We start from the raw sequence: 17,125 nt of genomic DNA on the forward strand, positions 1-17,125 counted from the left end.
TTCTGCCCAAGTGACACATTCAGGTAGTATGTCTACACTGGCAAATGTTACCCAGCTATATCCACAGTTGCAAAACAAAGTATCATTTTGAAAACTTCCAACACCATACATTTTTAAAACTACTTACTGATTTGTGGTGGTGACTACTTCATACTTTCAGAGCTCACAGGCTCACCTGGGAGTGATGGGAATAAAATAACAAGCTAAAGTAAAGAGCATGTAGCTGTTCTGGTATCGTTAGGGAGGGTGGGCTTGGCTCCTGTTTAAATGCGTTCAAAGGAAAAAGATGATCACATTATAAATTTCTGACTTCACTTTGACAGAATCTAGGTGGTGTGCATACAACAGCAGCAAGACAGTTGATAACTCAGAAATATCAGGAGGAGTGTGAAATCCTCTGTAGGGAGCAAGCTGTTTCTCTTGACTACTGGCTTGCCAAAGCAGAGTCTTATTATAATAAAATAATATTGGAAATGATGAAAGAAGAGACAGGCAATGAAATCAAGAAAAAAATGGAGAAGAAAACAACCCGAAACATAGAAGGACTAAAACAGTGCCATTTGATACCTGAGAGAGAGGTGAAACACATAGAAAGGCACATATATCAAACAGGACAGGCTGGAGAATTTAAGAACAAATCATTTAGACAAGTACTGCTACCCCCCAGTGAAACAAAATTACCAAACATTGTGCCAGAAGGGCATGGCATCCAGAACGCACAGAGAAGAAAGCAGGTAAATGACAGGGAACAGATGCAGATTAAGGATCACCAGGAACGCATGATTCGAGGGAGAGAACTTACAGAGCAAAGACTCAAGGAAAGGATCTTAAGAAGAAGCCAGAGCCAGCTACCTACATATGAGAAGCGTGAGAGAGTAAAGAAAGAGATAAAGGAGTTTGAAAGAGTTATTGCATATCCTCTTTTCCAGCCATGCAGTAGAAGTCGGATTAAAGTGAATATTCTAATGGAAAAGTCTCAGAATGGAGAGAAAGTGAATACAATTGTGAAACCATATCAAAGAAAATTCTTGGCCATGCCACCCTTTTTAAGAAGTCAAATAGGAAAAATAAAAGATTAAAGTTTCAATGCTGTTATGATAAAATCATATCTCTTAAGTGAATCCCCCCCTTTTTTTTAAATGCGTGTTCTCATCTCTCCAGGGTTCAGTGAATATTCCCATTTGTATCAGACACAGATAGATAGTTCTGGACTTGAAAATTAGCTTAACTATTTTTAGTTGACTTGCATTTGTTCAAGTTGCATATCCTTTCTAGTGTTCAGTATCCTCATCTTTAAAATGGCAATAATAATATTTGATTGCATTTGTGGAAGGACTTATTGTGTTTGTGAAGTGTAGATATGTATTAGTTGTTTCATAAATGTTAGTTTCCCCACTTGGGAAGACGGGGGTTGGGCGATGGGGTGAATAAAGAATTATTCTAATCTGCTTCTCTTATTCTCCCTGCTCCCAGCCCTCCAAGGTTATTTTGATGAGATCAATATAGTTTAATATATGGTCTTTAATATCATACCTTCATCAGATAACTACTAGCCAGGCCCTAAAAGTGTAACTTGCCCTGTACAATTTAGTTGTATGAGAAACTTAATTTTGAGAGCCTTCTACATGCTAGGCATTGTGTTAGTTACTGAAGGTGAATAAAGAGAAGTCTCTGCCCTTGAATAGCTTTCAGCTAATGGCATAGATCACTGTATAAACAGATAATGTAGTAAAGGTTACAATAGAAAGGTACAGGGTGCTTCGCAAAGGGCGGATTCTAACCTGGCTTAGGTGAGCAGGGTGAAAAGGTGGAAGGTTAGGGAAGAGAGTATAATAGTCTCTCATGTTTCTTCCAGCTCTTTTTGTCACTTCTTGTCACCCACTTAAGCAAGACCTTCCTATGTTTGGATCCACTCAGGGGTAATCAAACTCATCCTTTCTCAAACTCATGCCTTTGTCACTCACTGATAAATCAGAAAGCAAATTTATAAATTTAGTGAGAATTACAGTTGTCAAGCAGAATGAAATTTATGTTTTTTAGTCAGTTTGTTTTCTTTCCAGATACTAGAAAATTGGGAAAGCAGGGGTTCAGAGTTGGCAAGCAGAGAAGCAAATAAATGGAAATGGATGCTCTCAGGAATCTTATTCTTAAGTTGTGATAATTCTGATGCCCACCTTGCTTTACTAGCAGAACACCCTTTAGCCTGGATATTGCTAGGTCAGCCACTGATAGAAATGTTCTATGTCTGTGCTTCTCAGTACTGTAGCCCTTGCTACAGGTGGCTGTTGAGGCATTCAAAATGTGGCTAGTGCAGCTGTAGAATGGAATGTTTAATTGAATTTCATTTAAATTTAAATTGCCACATGTGGCAAGTGACTGCCCTGTTGTACAGTGCAGCACTGGATAAACATAACTCCTGTGTTCTAGACTCCAGTCCCACCATTAGCTTTCTGTTTTTGACAGTGTTTGCTGGTCACTGCTCGTTTTACATTACTATCAGTTTAGTTTCCTTTGTATTTCAGAGGCTCCCTAATCCCTTAAAGAGATTTAAAAATCAATGTACATCACTTCTGTGTGAAGATAAGGTGGCTGAATTTGCTTTGATTGGAATTAGGAACTGGCCCTCTCTTTGCTAGTTCTGGAATTTGGCCAGGATGCACATCAAAATCTCATTCCTACCCTCCTGATTTGCCTCATGCAAACTTTGTTGCTGTGTCTGTTCTCTGGTCTTCTATTGCTATGTCTCAGCTTTAGATTCTATGTCTTGCATAGAAACAGATCATCAAAATGCAACAGACGGAACACTTAGAAGTGCCAATCAGTAGGGTAATGACAAACCCTTTGAGCTGAGTGGGACTGAAAAGTAACCTAACACATAACCTATTAGTAATTGTTTACCTTGAAGATTTTCAGTGCTGGACACATGAATTGCTGAGTTCAACTGCCCTCTTTCCCCTCCAAATCTAGCATAAAAGCAACTGGTGATCTCAGGGCAATTTCATACCTAATATGACTAAGAATAAAAATCTGTGTTTCAGGAGCTCACTTTGTCCAAACCTGAACCCATCAAATTATATCTACATTTTCATTTCCTTGTACTGTGTCTGCTTAAATCTTGAGTCACACTTAATGCTTTTTTTTTTTTTTGGTCTTTTTTCTTTTTAATGTGAAATAGAATATACAATACACAATACAATATACAAATGAAACTGTATGTTTAGAAGAACAATAATAAATGTCCAGGTGCCCATTGCTCAAACTGAGAAGTGGAACATTACTACATCCCAGGAGCCTCGTATACTCTCCTCATTCATATCTCTCTCCCCCATAGCCAGAATCAACCACTATCCTGAATTTTGTATAATTGTCACCTAACTTTTATAAATTTTACTGTCTGTGTATCCCTAACAGTTGCTTATTTATAGCCTTATAGAATTATGCTGTATATGATTACTTTTGCTCATTATTATTTTTGGAATCATCCATGTTGATGTGTGACACGGTAGTTCATTTCCATGACATGAATATACCACAACTTAATTATATATTCTGTTAATGTCATTTGGTTGTTTCCAGTTTTTGTTTTATTTTTCTTTTAAAAATGATACTTAGATAAACATTCCTTTAACATATTTAATCTTATGTTCTGGTGCCTGTGTACCAGATATATATAAGGTATATAAATTGTGGTACATTTATTTGACAAGCCTGATCTTGGAGCCTGTTAGATTTCTATTCCATTGTGGCATTATGCCTGTAAGCCTGTTCTGTAGAGTCTGGCACATGTTAGCCTCTTGATAGATCTTTGTTGAAAGAAAGGACATTTGTTAACTGCTGGAGAGAGCCAGAACCAAAATACAGAAATAGCTGGTAACAGACCACTTTACCTTTTTACTCATCCTGTCCAGGTACAATCATAGTCAACCTTTGTTTATGCTTATATTTCAGTTGAGGTACTAAAATATTTGTTTACTTAGTTGGTTTTCAATGAGCTTCCAGTACAGGATTTGTTTCTGTCACTTTTCCCAAAACTTTCACTCCACTGCCTTCTAGTAAAGGTCACCCACATGTCCTCAGGGCACCTGCAGCATGAAAGTTTTATTTCTGAACAAAAGGGTTCCCAGAGAAGGAGACAAGGAATCTCCTTTCAGTACGAGGTTGCTGGAGTCCTTAGAGGGTCAAAGGCTGTGTAATAACAGTTCCTTCTTGTCTGCTGGACAAAAGCTTCTTAGCCCTCAAGCACCCTGCGACTTAGTTCTGATAGAGTACAAAGTTTGGAAATGGCAGAGTGGTCACCCAAAACAAATCTCCCAGTTCCACATTCAGTTTTAACCAGCTTTTTAAATAAGATGAAAAAAATGTTCATGTCTATTGATTTGTGCGTGTTGAACCACTGTTGTATCCCTGGGATAAATCCCAATTAATTGTGGTATATTATCTTTTTGATATGTTGTTGGATTCAGTTTGCTAACATTTTGTTCAGGATTTTTGTATATATTTTCACTAGGAAGATTGGCCTGTAATTTTCTTTCTTTCTTTCCTTCTTTTTTTGTATTCTCTGCTTTTGGTATCAGGGTAATGCAGGCTTCATAAAATGAGTTAAGAAGAATTCCCTCCTCTCGAGTTTTTTTTGAAATATTTTGAGAAGTATTGCTATTAATTTTTTTTTTATATGTATGGTAGAATTTGACAAGAGAGCCATCCGGTCCTGGGCTTTATTGAGACACTTTTAATTACTGATTCAGTCTTATTACTCATTATTGGTGTGTTCAAGTTTTCTATTTGTTCCTGGTAAAACCTTGTTAGGTTGTATGTGTTGCCAGTTGTGGTGGCTCACGCCTGTAATCCCAGCACTTTGGGAGGCTGAGGCGGGCAGATCATGAGGTCAAGAGATCAAGACCATCCTGGCCAACATGGTGAAACCCCATCTCCACTAAAAACACAAAAATTAGCTGGGCATGGTGGTGTATGCCTGTAGTCCCAACTACTCGAGAGGCTGAGGCAGGAGAATCGCTTGAACTCGGGAGGTGGAGGTTGCAGTGAGCCAAGATTTCGACACTGCACTCCAGCCTGTCTCAAAAACAAACAAACAAACAAACAAAATCTGTTTATGGTAAAACTCTCAACAAAGTACAGAAGAAACATACCTCAAAATAATAAAAGCCATATATGGCAAGCCCACAGCTATTATCACACTAAATGGGGAAAAACTGAAAGCCTTACCCCTAAGAACTGGAACAAGATAAAAATGACCACTGTCACCACTCCTATTCATTATAGTAATGGAAGTTCTAGCCAGAGCCATCAGGCAAGAGAAAGAAATAAAAGGCATCCAAATTGGAAAATAAGTCAAATTGTCCCTCTTTGCTGGTGTTGTGATCTTATATCTAGAAAAACCTAAAAGTCTGCCAAAAAGCTCTGAGATCTGATAAATAAATTCAGTAACATTGCAGTATACAAAATCAACATGCAGACATCAGTACTATTTCTATACACAAAGAACTAGCTGAGAAAGAAATTAAGAAGCCATTCCTATTTACAATAGCTACAAAAAATGCCTAGGAATATATTTACCAAGGAGGTGAAAGATCTCTACAAGGGAAACTATAAAACACTGATGAAAGAAATTGAAGAGGACATAAACAAATAGAAAGACATTCCATGCTCACGAATTGGAAGAATATCAGTAAAATGATCATACTGCCCAAAGCAACCTACAGATTCAATGTAGTCCCTACCAAGGACATACTTCATAGAGATAGAAAAAACAATCCAAAAATTCATAATGGGCTGGGCACGGTGGCTCATACCTGCAATCCTAGCACTTTGGGAAACTGAGGCAGGTGGATCACTTGAGCTTAGGAGTTCAAGACCAGCCTGGGCAACATGGCAAAACCCCATCTCTACAAAAATTACAAAAATTAGCTGGGTGTGGTGGCATGTGCATGTAGTCCCAGCTACTTAGGGGGCCGAGGCAGGAGGATCGCTTGAACCTCAGGAGATTAAGGCTGCAGTGAGCTGGTATTGCTCCACTGTGTTCCAGCCTGGGTGACAAAGTGAGACCCTATCTCAAAAATAAAAGAAAAAAATTCATATGGAACCACAAAAGAGCTCCATCCAATAGCTAAAACAATTCTGAGCAGAAACAACAAAGCTGGAAGCATCACATTACTTCTCTTCAAAATATATTACACAGCTATAGTAATAGCTTTGTAACTATTATAGTGGGAACCAAGTCAGCATGGTACTGGCATAAAACAGACACATAGACCAATGGAAAGAATAGAGAACCCAGAAATAATTCCATGTACTTACAGCCAACTGACTTTCAACAAAGGCACCAAGAAAGGACACCCTTGTCAATAAATGGTGCTGGGAAAACAGGATATCCATATGCAGAAGAATGCAGCTAGGCTTGTATCTCTTACCATATTAAAAAATCAACCAAAAATGGATTAAAAGCTTAAATGATAGACCCAAAACTTAAAACTACTAAAAAAGAACATAGGGGAGATGCTCAAGAACATTGATCTAGGCAAAGATTTTATGGTTAAGACATCAAAAGCATAGGCAACAACAACAGCAACAACAAAAAAATAGGCAAGTGGGACTATATTAAACTAAAAATCTGCACCGCAAAGAAAACAACAGAGTGAAGAGACCAACTGTAGATGGGAAAAAAATTTTCAAATTATCCAACAGGGAACTAATATCCAGAGTGTACAAGGAACACAATTCAACAGTAAAAAAATAAATAATCCCCTTAAAAATGGTCAAGGGATCTGAATAGAAATTTCTTTAAAAAAAGACACACAAATGGCCAACATGTGTGTGAAAAAAATGCTCAACATCACTAATTATTAGGGAAATTTAAAGCAAACCACAATGAGATATCATCTTACCCTAGCTAGAATAGCTATTATTAAAAAGACAAAAATGGTAGCCAGGATGTAAAGACAAACTCTTGCACACGGTTGGTGGGAGGGTAAGTTAGTACAGCCACTATGGAAAACAGTATGGAGATTTCTCAGAAAACTGAAAATAGATATATGTGATCCAGCAATACCACCACTGGGTATTTATCCAAAGGTAAGGAAATTGATGTATCAAAGGGATACTGGCACTCCCATGTTTACTATGGTACTATTTACAATAGCAAAGATAGGGAATCAACCTAACTCTCCATCAATGGATGAATAGATTAAAAAGATGTGGCATATATACACAATGGAATACTATTTAGCTTTAAAAAGAACAGAATCTTGTCATTTCCACTAACATGGACAGAACTGGAGGTTCTGATATTGAGTGAAATAAGCCAGGCACAGAAAGACAAATATTGCATGTTCTCACTCACATGTGCGAGCCTAAAAAAGTTGATCTAATCGAGGTAAAGAGCAGAAAGATAGTATCCAGAGGCTGGGAAGGGTGTGTGTGTGGGGGTGGGGTGGGGCGCAGGGGGCAGTGTTGGAGAGAGGTAGGTTAATGGGTACAAACGTACAGTCAGAAGGAATAAGTTCTAGTGTTTGGTAGCACAGTAGGGTGACTGTAATTAACAACAATATATTGTGTATTTCAAAATAACTAGAAGAGAAGACTTGAAATGTTCCCAACACAGAGAAATAAATGCTTGAGGTAATGGATATCCTATACCCTAACTTCATTATTAGATACTATGCATGTATCAAAATATCACATGTACCCCATAAATATGTGCAAATATTATGTACAAATAAAAAGTCACACTCTATGTTTTATTTACAATTTTTGTCAATTATACCTCAATAAATCTGGAAAAAAAATGTATGCAATCAAAGTTTTAAAGTATATTCCCCAGTATGTGCAACTATTACTACATTGAATTTTAGAATATTATCATCACCTGAAAAAGAAACCCCATGCTCTGTAGCTATTACTCTCTTATCCCTGCTTGCCCATCACCCCAAACCCTAAGCAAGAATTCACCCCAAACCCTAAGCAAGAATTAATCTATATTGTATCTGTATGGATTTGCCTATTTTGGAAAATTCATATGTAAATATAATCATATATGGTCTTTTGTGATTAATTTCTTTCACTTAATGTTTCCAAGCATCATTTACATTATAGCATGTATCAGTACTTCATTGCTTTTTCCTACATTCCATGGATGTATCACATTTTTTAATTTATCAGTTTATAGACATCTGGATTGTTTCTGTCTTTTGGCTAATAAAAATAATGCATCTATGAATGTTTATTTACAAATTTTTGTGTGACACATTTTTATTTCTATTGGGCATATACCTAGGAATGGAATTGGTGAGTCCTTTGGTATCTCCATTTTTAATCAGTTGAGCCACAGCCTGACTCCTTCCGAAGGGACTACATAATTACACATTCCTGCCAGCAATGTCTGAGGGTTCTCATTCCTGCATATCTTTAACAACACTTATTATCTGATGTTTTGATTCTAGCCATTCTATGACTGGGAAGTGTTATCTCATTGTGTGTGTGTGTGATTTTTTTTGTTTTAGACAGTCTCGCTCTGTTGCCCAGGCTGGAGTGCAGTGGCATGGTCTCGGCTCACTGCAACCTCCGCCTCCCAGGTTCAAGAGGTTCTCCTGCCTCAGCCTCCCAAGTAGCTGGGATTACAGGTGCATGCCACCACGGTAGAGATGGGGTTTCACCATGTTGGCCAGGCTGGTCTCGAACTCCTGACCTTGTGATCCATCTGCCTTGGCCTCCTAATGTGCTGGGTAGAATTACAGGCGTGAGCCACCATGCCTGGCCTTCATTGTGGTTTTAAATTGCATTTCCCTAATACTGTTGATCATTATTTTGTGAACTTATTGGCTATTTGTATATCTTCTTTAGGGAAATGACTGTTCCTAACTTTTGCTCATTCTATTTCTTTTTTTTTTTTTAATTTAGAGACAGAGTCTCACTCTGTCATCCAGGCTGGAGTGTAGTGGTGTGATCTTGGCTCACTGCAACCTCCGCCTCTTGGGTTCAAGCAATTCTTGTGCCTCAGCCTCCCAAGTAGCTGGGACTACAGGTGTGTGCCACCACATCCAGCTAATTTTTGTATTTTTAGTAAAGGCAGGATTTCACCATCAGGCTGATCTTGAACTCCTGACCTCAAGTGATCCACCCACTTTGGCCTCCCAAAGTGTTGAGATTACAGGCGTGAGCCACTGCACTCAGCCTCCTGTGCTCATTTTAAAATTGGGATTATTGTGTTTTGTGATTAAGTTGTAAGAGATTGTTATATATTCTAGAAACAGATCTCTTGTTAGATGTATGATTGCAAATCTTTTCTCCTTTCCTATGAGTTTTTTTCACTTTCTTTAAAAAATTAATTTTTAAAACTATTTTAATTTTTTGATTTAAAGGTTTACTGTTAATTAGTAAATACACATATGGGGTACAGGGTGATGTTTTGATATATGTATATATTGTGGATCACTTTCTTGATAGTGTCCTTTGAAGCATACAAATTTTAAATTTGATGATATCTAATTTTTCTCAATATTATCTAATATCTTTTGTTTGTACTTTGGCGTAATATCTAAGAATCCATTGTCCAACCTGAGTTCACAAATGTATATATATCTATACTTTTTTGAGATGGAGTCTCACTCTGTTGCCCAGGCTGGAGTGCAGTGGTGTGATCTTGGCTCACTGCAACCTCTGCCTCCTGGGTTCAAGCGATTCTCCTGCCTCAGCCTCCTGAGTAGCTGGGAATACTGGCGCATGCCACCACACCCGGCTAATTTTTGTATTTTTAGTAGAGATGGGGTTTCACCATGTTGGTCAGGATGGTCTCAAACTCCTGACCTTGTGATCCTCCTGTCTCAGCCTCCCAAAGTGCTGGGATTACAGGTGTGAGCCACCGCACCCGGCCAGTTCATAAAGATTTATCACCTAGGTTTTCCTGCAAGAATTTTTGTAATTTCACCACTAACATTTAGGTCTTTCTTCTATTTTGAGCTTATTTTTGTATATAGTGTGAGGTAAAGTCCTGTATTAGTTTCCTAGACCTCGTGTAACACATTGCCAAGATTTGATGGCTTAAAACAGCAAACGTGTATTCTCTCACAGTTCTGGAGGCCAGAAGTTTGAAATCCAGGTGCTGGCAGGATTAGTTTCTTCTGAAGGCTCTGGGGAAAGTTCATTCCATGGTACTTTCCTGACTTCTGGTAGCTGTTGGTAGTTGTTGTTCCATTGGCTTGGAGATACATCACCGAAGTCTTTGCCTTCATCTTCACGTGGCATTCTTGTCTGTGTCTCTTCTTTGTGTTTATGTCACATCTCCCTCTCTTTTCTTTTATTAAGACACCAGTCATTGGATTTAGGTCCCAACCTAAATCTAGGATGATCTCTTCTTGGGAACCTGAACTTAATTACATATACAAAGACACCATTTCTAAATAAGTTCACATTCACAGGTCCTAGTGGTCAGGTCTTAGACAAACCTTTCGGAGTACACACTTCAACCACCATAAGGTCCCCTGCATCATTTTGTATGTGGCTATCAAGTTTCCCCGGTACCATTTGTTGAAAAGACTGTTCTTTCCCCCGTCGAATGTGCTCAGCACCCTTGCTGAAAATCTGTTGACCATAGACACATGGTTTTATTTCTGAATTTCATTTCTATTGATCTATGTCTGTCTTACACAAGTACCACACTGTCTTGATTACCATTACTATATGTGATGTTTTGAAACTGGAAAGAATGAGTTCTGCTTTGTTCTTTTCTTCCTTCTTTTTATTTTTTAGAGACAGTTTTTTACCCTGTAACGCACACTGGAGTGCAGTGGCATAATCATGGCTCACTGCACCCTCAACCTTCTAGGCTAAAGCAATCCCCCTGCCTCAGCCTCCCAAGTAGCTGGGATGACAGGTGTGTACCACCATGCCCCACTAATTTTAATTTTTTTGTAGAGACAGGATCTTGCTGTGTTGCCCAGGCTGGTCTTGAACTGCTACTTGAACTTCTAGCCTCAAGCAATCCTTCAGCCTCAGCCTCCCAAAGTGCTGCGATTGATTGCAGGCATGAGCCACTGTGCCTGGCCCTTTGTTCTTTTTTTCAAGATTGTTTGCATAGTCTGTGTCCCTTTAATTTCTTTATAAATTTATAATCAGTTTGCAAATTACTATGAAGAAGTCATTTAGGAATCTGATAGGGATTGTGATGAATCTGTCAGTTTGGAAATATAATCATTGAGTTATATTAAATATAATCCATGAACTTTACCCCATTTATTTAGATTTTTAATTTCTTTCATCAATGTTTGATTTGCACTTCTTTTGTTAAATTTGCTTCTAAGTATTTTGTTCCTTTAAAGCTATTACAAATGGAATTGTTTTCTTAATTTCATTTCTGGATTTGTCATTGCAAGGATTTAGAAATATAATTTATTTTTGTATACTGGTGTTATATCCTTTATCCTTGCTGACTTAGTAGTTCTAATAACTCTTCAGTGGATTCTTTAGGATTTTTATATAAAAGATCATGTCATCTGTGAATATAGTTTTACTTCTTTCTTTCCGATCTAAATATACTTTATTGCTTTTTCTTGTCTAATTATCTTAGCTATAACCTTCAGTAATGTTGAATAGACATGGTGGGAGTGGATATTCTTGTTTTACTGCTGATCTTAGGAGGAAAGCAACCAGTCTTTCACCATTAAATATTGATATGGTTTGGATTTCTATACCCGCCCAAATCTCATGTGAAATTGTAATCCCCAGTGTTGGAGGAAGGGTGTGGTGTGAGGTGATTGGGTCATGTGGGGTGGACTTCCCCCTTGCTGTTCTCATGATAGTGAGTTTTCATTGAGATTTCGTAGTGAGATTTCGTTTTTTAAACGTGTGTGCCACCTCCTCCTTCTCGCTTCTTTCTGCTCCAGCCATGTAAGATGTACTAGCTTCCTCTTCACCTTCCACCATGATTGTGTTTCCTGAGGCCTCCCCAGAAGCAGAAACCTGTATGGCCTGCAGAACCTTGAGCCAATTAAACCTCTTTTCTTTATAAATTATCCAGTTTCATGTATTTCTTTATAGCAATGCATAAATGGACTAATACAAGTATGATGTTAGCTGTAGGTTTTTTATAGATGCCCTTTATCCAGCTGAGAAAGTTCCTTTCAATTCCCAGTTTGTTGACTTTTCTTTCTTTCTTTCTTTTTTTTTTTTTTTTTTTTTTTTTCTTTTAGTAACGTGGTCTCAACACATTGCCCAAGATGCCCTTGAACTTCTGGCCTCAAGCAATTCTCTTGCCTCAGCTTCCTTGAGTAGCTGGGACTATAGACACATGCCACTGTACCCACCTGTTGACTGTTTCTATTATGAAAAAGTATCAAATTTGGTCAAAACCTTTTTTCTGCATCTATTGAGATAATCATGGGGTTTTTTATTCTGTTGATATTATATATTGCATTAATTGATTTTTTGGATGTTAAACTCACCTTGCATTCCTAGAGTAAATGTCACTTTGTCATGGTGTATAATTATTTTTGTAAGCTGCTGGGTTGTTTGCTAGTATTTTCTTGAAGATTTTTCACATCTATATTCATGAATAGTGATCTGTAGTTTTTTTTGTGATTTTTTTTGTCTGGTTTTGGTACCAGCCTTATAGAATATTCGTTATAGAATATGTTGGGCAGTGTTCCTTTTTGGAAGAGCTTGTGAAGAAATGGTTTAATATCAGTTATTCATAGATTAGAGTTTGAGTAGCATGGTGACAAGCCTAGGATAATTTTTTTAGACTTTTATGGATGCTCTGGACTGAATGTTTGTGTCCTCAATCCCCCACCCAAATTCCTATGTTTAAACTTAATCCCCAGTGTGATGATATTTAGAGGTGAGGCCTTTTGGAGGTGATTAGGTTATGAATGCAGAGCTCCCGTGAATGGGATCACTGCCCTTATCAAAAAGACCCCAGGCAGTTCTCTTCACTTTCTGCCATGCGAGGTCACTTGGAGAAGACACAGGTTTATGAAACAGGAAAGGAGCCATCATCAGACATGAAATTAACCAACACCTTGCTCTTGGACTTGCCAGCCTCCAGAACTGTGAGAAATACATTTATGTTGTTTATAAGCCACCCAGTCTAAGGTATTCTGTTATAGCAGCCTGAGTGGACTAAGACAGTGGGGGTGTGTGGTGTTATTTATTGGTTTTTGGCCATAGTTACTGGTTCCTAGCTCCTATATTCCCTCGGTACAGTCTTTTGTAATAATGTTGGGTGTGTTAGGCCTCAGCAGGCCTCAGGAATCAGAATCTCTCTTCTGGCCTCATTTCACCTGCCCCAAGGCAGGACTCTAATCTTCTGCCTTTCTGATTATGGGTCTTAAGACCCTCTCCACAGAGGGTCCCACACTATACCTTGGGAGAAGGAATGCTGGCGTCATGAAGCTTCTGTAAAAACCCAGGAGAACTGGGTTCAGGGAGCTTCCAGATAGCTGAACAAGTGGAGGTTTTAGGAGGGTGGTGTGTCCAGGAAGGGCATGGAAGCTCCATGCTGCTTCCCAGATACCTCACCCTACACGTATTTTCATCTGTATCCTTTGTAATATCCTTTATAATAAACTAGTAAACATAAATGTTTTCCTGAATTCTGTGAGTTACTCCAGCAAATTAGTGAAGCCCAAAGCAGGTGGTGGGAACTCCTGTGATTGGTGTCTCATGTGGAGTAGTCTTGGGGACTAAGCCCCCAGTCTGTGGGATATGATACTATCTCCAGGTAGATAGTGTTGACGTTGAACTGGAGGATACCCAGCTGATTTCCACTGCTTGGAGTGTGGGGAAAAACCTCCACACCTTTGGTCACAGAAGTCTTCTGTGTTGATGATTGTTGTGGTAGTGTGAGAGCAGAGGAAAAATGTGGTTTGAGAGAGAGTTTCCTAAAATAGGATTACAAAAGCATAAATATCACAGATGCTCTTTCCAGAAAATACGTGCATATACAAAGAAATATAAATATTAGTATAAAATCTTAGTGTAGGCCGGGCGCAGTGGCTCAAGCCTGTAATCCCAGCACTTTGGGAGGCCGAGATGGGGGTATCACGAGGTCAGGAGATTGAGACCATCCTGGCTAACACGGTGAAACCCTGTCTCTACTAAAAAATACAAAAAACTAGCCGGACAAGGTGGTGGGTGCCTGTAGTCCCAGCTACTCGGGAGGCTGAGGCAGGAGAATGGCGTAAACCTGGGAGGCGGAGCTTGCAGTGAGCTGAGATCCGGCCACTGCACTCCAGCCTGGGCAACAGAGCGAGACTCCGTCTCAAAAAAAAAAAAAAATCTTAGTGTATACACAGGTCCTCTGAAGTCTTAGAAATCTAGATTTAAAAAAATCCTAACAAGAGAAGTTTTGAGCAATCATTTCACCATTTCACAATGCCATTCTACTTATCTGATTATAAACTGATCAGGGAAAAGCTGTACTTCATAACTGACTATCAAGGGAATAAGTTGAAAGATGTAATTAATTAGTCACTCATTCATGCAACCAAACCCAAGTGTCTATGATGTACCAGATGCAGTTTTAGTCTCAGATTACGGCTCTAGGAATTGACTTTTTTTCATTCTTTTTCCACTCTATCTTCCGGTGTCCCAGCACCTGAACCCTCTTTCCATGTTAGGAGAATTTCATACTTAAAGAGTACGATTTCATACTTAAAGAATTTCATACTTAAAGAGTCATCGTAGGAGGCAGACACCAACTCCTTCCACAAAAGAGGAACACTCACTTTTCCAAACATTCTGACAGCTGGATATGGGATGAGGCTTAGGTTCCACCAACAGATAACCATTTGCTGGATTCTGACTCGGCCTGGTGACACAAGCTGGTACTGTGCATACATTTTAGTAAGTGTGGTGTGAGTGGCAGCAGCGATGTCCAATTTCCAGGAGCAGTTGTGACAGCAGTTCTATCTGCAAGGTCCAGTGTCTAGCTTTAGAGTTCCATTGGTATGAACAGTGACATCTCTGCCCAGCATCAGGGGCAGTGATTCCTATGTGAGACTCCGCCTAGGATGGGATTATAGATTCAGATCCTAGCTATGTAGCTTTAAGCCTATTCTCACAGGCCTTCCCAAAATAAAATAAATGCCAACCTAATGAAGATAGATAGATAGATAGATAGATAGATAGATAGATAGATAGATAGATAGATAGATAGATAGATAAAGTCCTTTATGTTTAAATTAGAAAAAATCGCATTTAAATGTGAACTTAAGACCCTTTCCCACCCTAGGCACTGTTGATCGCTGACCTCAGTGGTTCCCACTCTGGCTGATCACCAGGATTCCTTGTAGGTTTGTTACAAAATACTCAGGCCTTTCCCCATTGCCACCATCTCAGAACTGGAACATGGAGCTCAGGAATAACAAGCTGCAGGTAAGGCTGACACACAGCCACGAGGGAATCCTGGTCTACATTCTTGCTACTAAAAGTGTGATCTGAAGACCATCAGTGCCTGCCCCAACTTTTTTATAAACACAGAATCTCATTCTCAACTCCAGACCACCTGAATCTTAGAAAGTTGTCCAGGTAATTCCTATGCACACTAAAATTTGAGATTCTCAGATTTACATACTTTCTAGATGTGGTGTTAGAACTGTGCAGTCTGCTGTCGGAGTGTGTTCTGATGAAATCCCTTAGCACTGAAGGTCCAGGGTTCAGTCCATGTCCTTTTTCTCTTCTATAGCCATCACTCCCTCGGTGACTCATGCATGCTGTATGCTTTAAATATCATTAATACGGCATTAGCTCCTAAATCTATTTTCCCAGCCCAGACATTTCTCCTAAATTCCCAACTTGCCTCACTTGAATGCCTGACATCTGAGATTCAACATTTCCTAAATTGAATGCCTGTGGTGCCCCCTCCTCAGATATGCCCCTTTCAGAATTTTCCCCATCTCTGCTGACAACAACTTCATTTTTCTACTTGCACAGTCTGAAATTTTGGGGTTCCTCTTTGACTCCTCTTTTTCATACCCCAGACTTAATCTATTAGGAAGTGCTATGAAGTCCATATTGAGAATATGTACGGAATCCAATCACTTCCCACTCTTTTGTCTGCTCACACCCCGGGCAAAGCAACCAGCATCTCTAGTCTGAAATACTGCACTAGTTTCCTACAGCTTTTCCACTTTCTCACTCACCCCTCATCTCTCAGTTCTGTTCTCAGCATAGCAGCCAAGGTGATCCTTTAAAAGATGTGCCAGCCTCTACTGTACTGACAGCTGTTTTGTATCTCCCCCATCTCACTCAGAGCAAAGTCAAAACCCTTCCAGTATCCTCGAGCCTACATGATCTCCCCAAATCTCTGACCTCATCTCAATGACTCTGCTGCAGCTATCTGAGCCCCCTTTACGCTTCCCACAACACAGATGTGCTCCTGTTCTGGTGCCTTTGCACTGGGGGTTCCCCTGCCTGGAAAGAACCTGCCCCAGATAGCCTCATAGATAATTCATCTTTTCTCTAAGGTCACATTCCCAATGAGACACACGCAGACCACTCTAGTAAAACAGCCATCTTCCCTGTCCCCACACACCCACAATCTGGATCACCTGCCCCACAGCCTCAGCACCTTTTGCCAGAAACACGTTCCTTAGTTACTCTGCTTATAGTTCATAGTCTGTGTTTTCCCACTAAAACATGTGCCCCTCAAGGCCAGCAATTTTTGCCTGATTTTAGTTTCCAGATGTAAAACTAGCATTTCATATAGCCAGCACTCAACAAATATTGGCTAAATGAATGACCAGCATACAGCACCTCTCTATTCTAGAAACAGTCTCTTTATTAATGTAGCTGCAGACCACATGTTGTTTTGTGGCAGCTACAGTGAAACAACCGCTCATGTTGACATCAGTGTCGCCTGTACTTTTCTCACAAGTGCTGTTCTCGCCTCCCTCCCACACCAATCCTCATATACCATAGCACACAATTATAGTTCCCTTTTCTGAAAAAAAAAAAAAGTGATCCTAGGCTTATGGACCCTATTTTCCAACCAACTGTGAATTAGAGTCTAGACATCCATGAGTTTGGATTTGAACCAGCACTAGGATTATTACAGCCAAAGGCAGGGAGAGGGGGTAGGTGAGCCAAAAATAAATTCCTGTTAGAAACCTAACAG

The 17,125-nt window shown here is 39.4% G+C and overlaps 1 protein-coding gene across 6 annotated transcripts in view; it reads left to right on the forward strand.

Annotated features, from left to right (window-relative positions):
* LOC105498580 (putative uncharacterized protein ZNRD1-AS1) overlaps positions 1 to 17,125 on the forward strand; it is a 102,137-nt gene that overhangs the window by 3,274 nt on the left and 81,738 nt on the right. For 2 of the 6 annotated variants that reach the window (XR_011622963.1, XM_011770734.3), the window contains exon 3: positions 324 to 7,427. The exons of the other annotated variants lie outside the window; for them this stretch is intronic. Coding sequence is in view for 1 of the 2 variants with exons in the window: in XM_011770734.3 (XP_011769036.2) it covers positions 324 to 1,079 (756 nt within the window). In the remaining variant the exon portion in view is untranslated. Of the gene's footprint in view, positions 1 to 323; positions 7,428 to 17,125 lie in introns of those variants that run through there. 6 annotated transcript variants of the gene reach the window in all.

The sequence above is a fragment of the Macaca nemestrina genome, chromosome 5, assembly GCF_043159975.1.
Source record: "Macaca nemestrina isolate mMacNem1 chromosome 5, mMacNem.hap1, whole genome shotgun sequence".
Lineage (NCBI taxonomy): Eukaryota > Metazoa > Chordata > Mammalia > Primates > Cercopithecidae > Macaca > Macaca nemestrina.